General features: G+C 38.9%; 1 protein-coding gene across 1 annotated transcript; it reads right to left on the bottom strand.

The window, feature by feature from the left end:
- Positions 1 to 2,074: 2,074 nt before the first annotated feature.
- On the bottom strand, positions 2,075 to 2,731 carry LOC136852788 (protein FAM200C-like). The gene has a single exon (XM_067127687.1). It carries the CDS (start codon positions 2,729 to 2,731, stop codon positions 2,075 to 2,077), a length of 657 nt encoding a protein of 218 aa, XP_066983788.1.
- Between the last annotated feature and the right edge of the window lie 1,177 nt (positions 2,732 to 3,908).

Genomic DNA, 3,908 nt, shown 5'->3' with positions numbered 1-3,908 from the left:
GTTTAACATTAATTTTGTACGAGTATAGTTGTGGGTGTGTAGCTACTTTAGGCTTTCGCTCTTGCGCCTCAGTTTAATATTTCAGCAATTTGACAATTATGAGTGGAGGTTTAAAGAAAGACGAGAGAGAGAGAGAGAGAGGGAGAGAGAGAGAGAGAGAGAGAGGAGAGAGAGAGAGAGAGAGAGAGAGAGAGAGAGAGAGTGAGTATTGATAACTACTCAAATACTAGGTTATTGATGGTGACAATTTTCATGAGTAGGTTATCGAACGTCCTAGGCGAGGCTCACCTATCTTCGAAATTGGATAAGAGTTTTGTATCGCTAATGTTTTAGAAGGTTTGATCTCACAGCAGTATCTTACTTCATTCAGTAGTCCCGTATTGTAACGCAAAATATCGAACAAAATAATTTTCCAACGACAATAAAACTACTTCACATAAAACCAATTCACGGGAAAATATATCGTTCAAAAAGTATCGGAACCATTTTTAGCTGAGAGAGCTATTGTTTGGTAAATGACTAATCTCTGTCATCCTCTCTGAGTCCCGCTTTTCGTTTTACTGTTATTTCAATGAACTGGAATCCCTACTATTGCTTCTGTCAAAAAAAAAAGAATCATAAAATAGCGCACGTGTCCATACATCATCCAAAAGTATTACTACATTCTTGGGAAAATAAGCATATCTATACGTAATTTTGATCACTTTCTTAGATAACTCATATTTGAGATATATATATATATATATATATATATATATATATATATATATATATATATATATATATATATATATATATATATATATATATATATATATATATATATATATATATATTGGTGTAAGAATAGATGAGGATGTAAAACATAAGATGCAAGCAGGTTGGAACAATTGGAGAGCTGCCTTTGGAGTTCTTTGTGACAAAACGGTGACACTAAGTCTAACAGTGGTTCCCAATCTTTTTTTCAGGTGACCCCAATTATGTTTTTCAAGATAGGACTGCGACCCCAATAATTTAGTTGCATATCTATGTGTTATTAAAACTATATATTACTAGTTGTCGGCTATAAAAGTAAGGAACGACAACTATTATGAGTATGTGTAAGAGAGATACTGTAAGGTTGTGAAAGACAAAAAGTAACATAATTGAATTTTATTAGAACTACAGCATTGTGAATTTTAAAGCCTGATATTAATCAAAACAACCACTTCTAAAGTAATATTCTGTCACATTCCTCAAAAAATAAACTAAAAAGGAGTACCTGTTTTCTGTGAAATGATAAATGAATTTCAATGGGAGCCTTGGGCCTGGATCATGTTGCTAAGTTTCTCTATTCGTGGTTCAGTCTTGAAAGTGCTACCCTCAAATCATGTTCAGGTTGCAGTCGATTTCTATATCTTGTTTTGATGGCAGTCAGAGCTGCAAATCCCATTCACACAAATAGGTTGTAGCGAAAGGCAACAACATTTTCACAGCCTCGCATCCAAGGACTGGTTTCTCTTTCTTCACAGCAGTCCAGAACACACCTAGTGTTTGTCGTTCGAAATTAAAACGAAGAGTTTCATCATGTTGCACCTCGATGAGCTCCTCTTGCAGATTTTGGATAGAAGACTCTTCTTCTGAAAGGTCCTCGGCTTGGACATCGAAGGGTCTGCACAACCATTTGTACTTCTCATGCAACTCTCCATCCGGAATATACTTGTCAAACTCCTCAATCAATTTCTCAAGGTGCCCCAAAATGACACTTTGTACGTCCAGAAGTGAGGCGTCTTCTTCATCTTCCAGAAAAGGTTCATAAGTGGAAAGGACGCAGTTTTCCCCAGTTTGATCTTTCCTTCCACAACCTCAGCTTTGCTTTAAAAGCCTTGAGCTTTTGTGACACAGAGATAAGAGTTTCATCTTTTCCTTGCATAGACACATTTAACGAATTCAACTCCGAAAATATGTCTGTCAGATATGCCAGTTTAAGCAACCACCTTGGTTCTGTAAGCCTTGCTGCCAATGCATGTTTCTTCTCGTGTAAGAAGATTTCAACCTCTGCACGCATGTCAAGCAGCCTCTGGAGCACTTTCCCTCAGGACAGCCACCTGACAGAAGAGTAGTAAAGCAGGTGTTCATATTCTGATCCCATATCAGAGCACATCTGACTAAACAGCCTTGAATTCAAGGCTGATGATTTAACAAAATTCACTATTTGAATCACATCTTCTATAACAGTGTTAAGCTCAAGTGACATTTTCCGAGAGGCAAGGTTTTCCCGGTGGAGCAGACAATGAGTCACTATCACTGTGGGGTTGACTTGTTTTACTCTGGCAGTGAAACCCTGACGTGCCCCTAGCATTGCAGGTGCTCCATCTGAGCACACACTGTAGCACTGATCCCATTTAAGTCCCTCTTCTTTGATGAAGTTATCAACCAGCTTGAACAGATCTTCACCTGTTGTTGTCGTCTCCAGTCGTTTACAGAACAGGAAGTTCTCTTCAATGTCACTCTTCCCTTGGTATCTTACATACACCAAGAGCTGAGCATCGTCACTGACGTCAGTAGACTCATCCAACTGCAAGCTGAATTTCCCACTCTCCTTGATGGCAGCCACTACCTGTTCTTTGATGTCTCCTGACATCTCTTGAATTCGTCGGTTGATTGTGTTATCTGACAGTGGAATAGTTTGAATTTTTTTCACTGCAGCATCTCCGAGGATAGTACTCACCATATCAAGGGCTGCTGGCATTTTACTAATTTTTCCCCAATTGTGTGTGGCTGCATACACTTTGCAATTCTTTTTGCAACGTGATATGATGCAAGTGTGGCTTGTTGAACAGAATACACTCCTGTGTGCCTAGGGTTGTCTAACCGCTGATGCTTCAGTTGTTCTTCTTTTTCTCTTGAAATACTCAAGATCTTTCCCTGCCAGAGCTGGGTGTTTTCCCTGGAGATGGCGCTTGCTTATTTTCTTTAAGCGACTCGTGGCTGAGCACTTCCCACATACAACACACTGAGGTTTTTCGGTACCATGATCGATGAGACACGTAAATCCAGTGCCAAGGAATTCTTCTTTGTACACCCGCTTTCTGGACATCACTGAAGAATCTGAAATCAAATTCATAATTGTTCAGTTACAGTTCAAACAAAACATTTTGTTTGGTTGTCATACGCAGGTATGGGGGAGAATAAACAAATAAATATGGGTTTTCGAAGGCTCAGCTGTTATGAACACTGTGAATAGCCTATCATCCACTGACATACTGTGGTGCAATATCTTGTCGGCAAGGGAAACACACAATTTTAATTGTCGGCACACGCACCACTTTTCATGAGCATTTAAAATCAAATTCATAATTGTTCAGTTACAGTTCAAACAAAACATTTTGTTTGGTTGTCACACGCAGGTATGGGGAGAATAAACAAATAAATATGGGTTTTCGAAGGCTCAGCTGTTATGAACACTGTGAATAGCCTATCATCCACTGACATACTGTGGTGCAATATCTTGTCGGCAAGGGAAACACTCAATTTTAATTGTCGGCACACGCACCACTTTTCATGAGCATTTAAGAATTTTATAGAATCAAAGACTGAGTACAACCTATTCAGCACATTCCATATCAGTAAACAGGTACAATAAAGTACATCAACTTACCGATATACGACGAACAATGTGCAGACAGTGTTTCCCGGTGCGACAGTACAGCTGGAGTGGAGTACCAGCAGTAGCAGGGGCTTGGTGGTGGACAAGGACGGTAATGCTGTTCGCGTACCAAACGCGTATGGCACAGTTCAGGGTTGCCAGCATTACAATTCAGTGTCCTATATTTATATATAAATGGAAATATACACAAATAGAAAAGTAAAGATCCACAATTGCGTTTGTATATTTTTCTTTACTAATCTTTACTAAGAGATCAACT

Source organism: Macrobrachium rosenbergii, chromosome 26 (assembly GCF_040412425.1).
Source record: "Macrobrachium rosenbergii isolate ZJJX-2024 chromosome 26, ASM4041242v1, whole genome shotgun sequence".
Taxonomy (NCBI): Eukaryota; Metazoa; Arthropoda; class Malacostraca; order Decapoda; family Palaemonidae; genus Macrobrachium; species Macrobrachium rosenbergii.
This window is presented reverse-complemented; position numbering and strand designations above follow the sequence as displayed.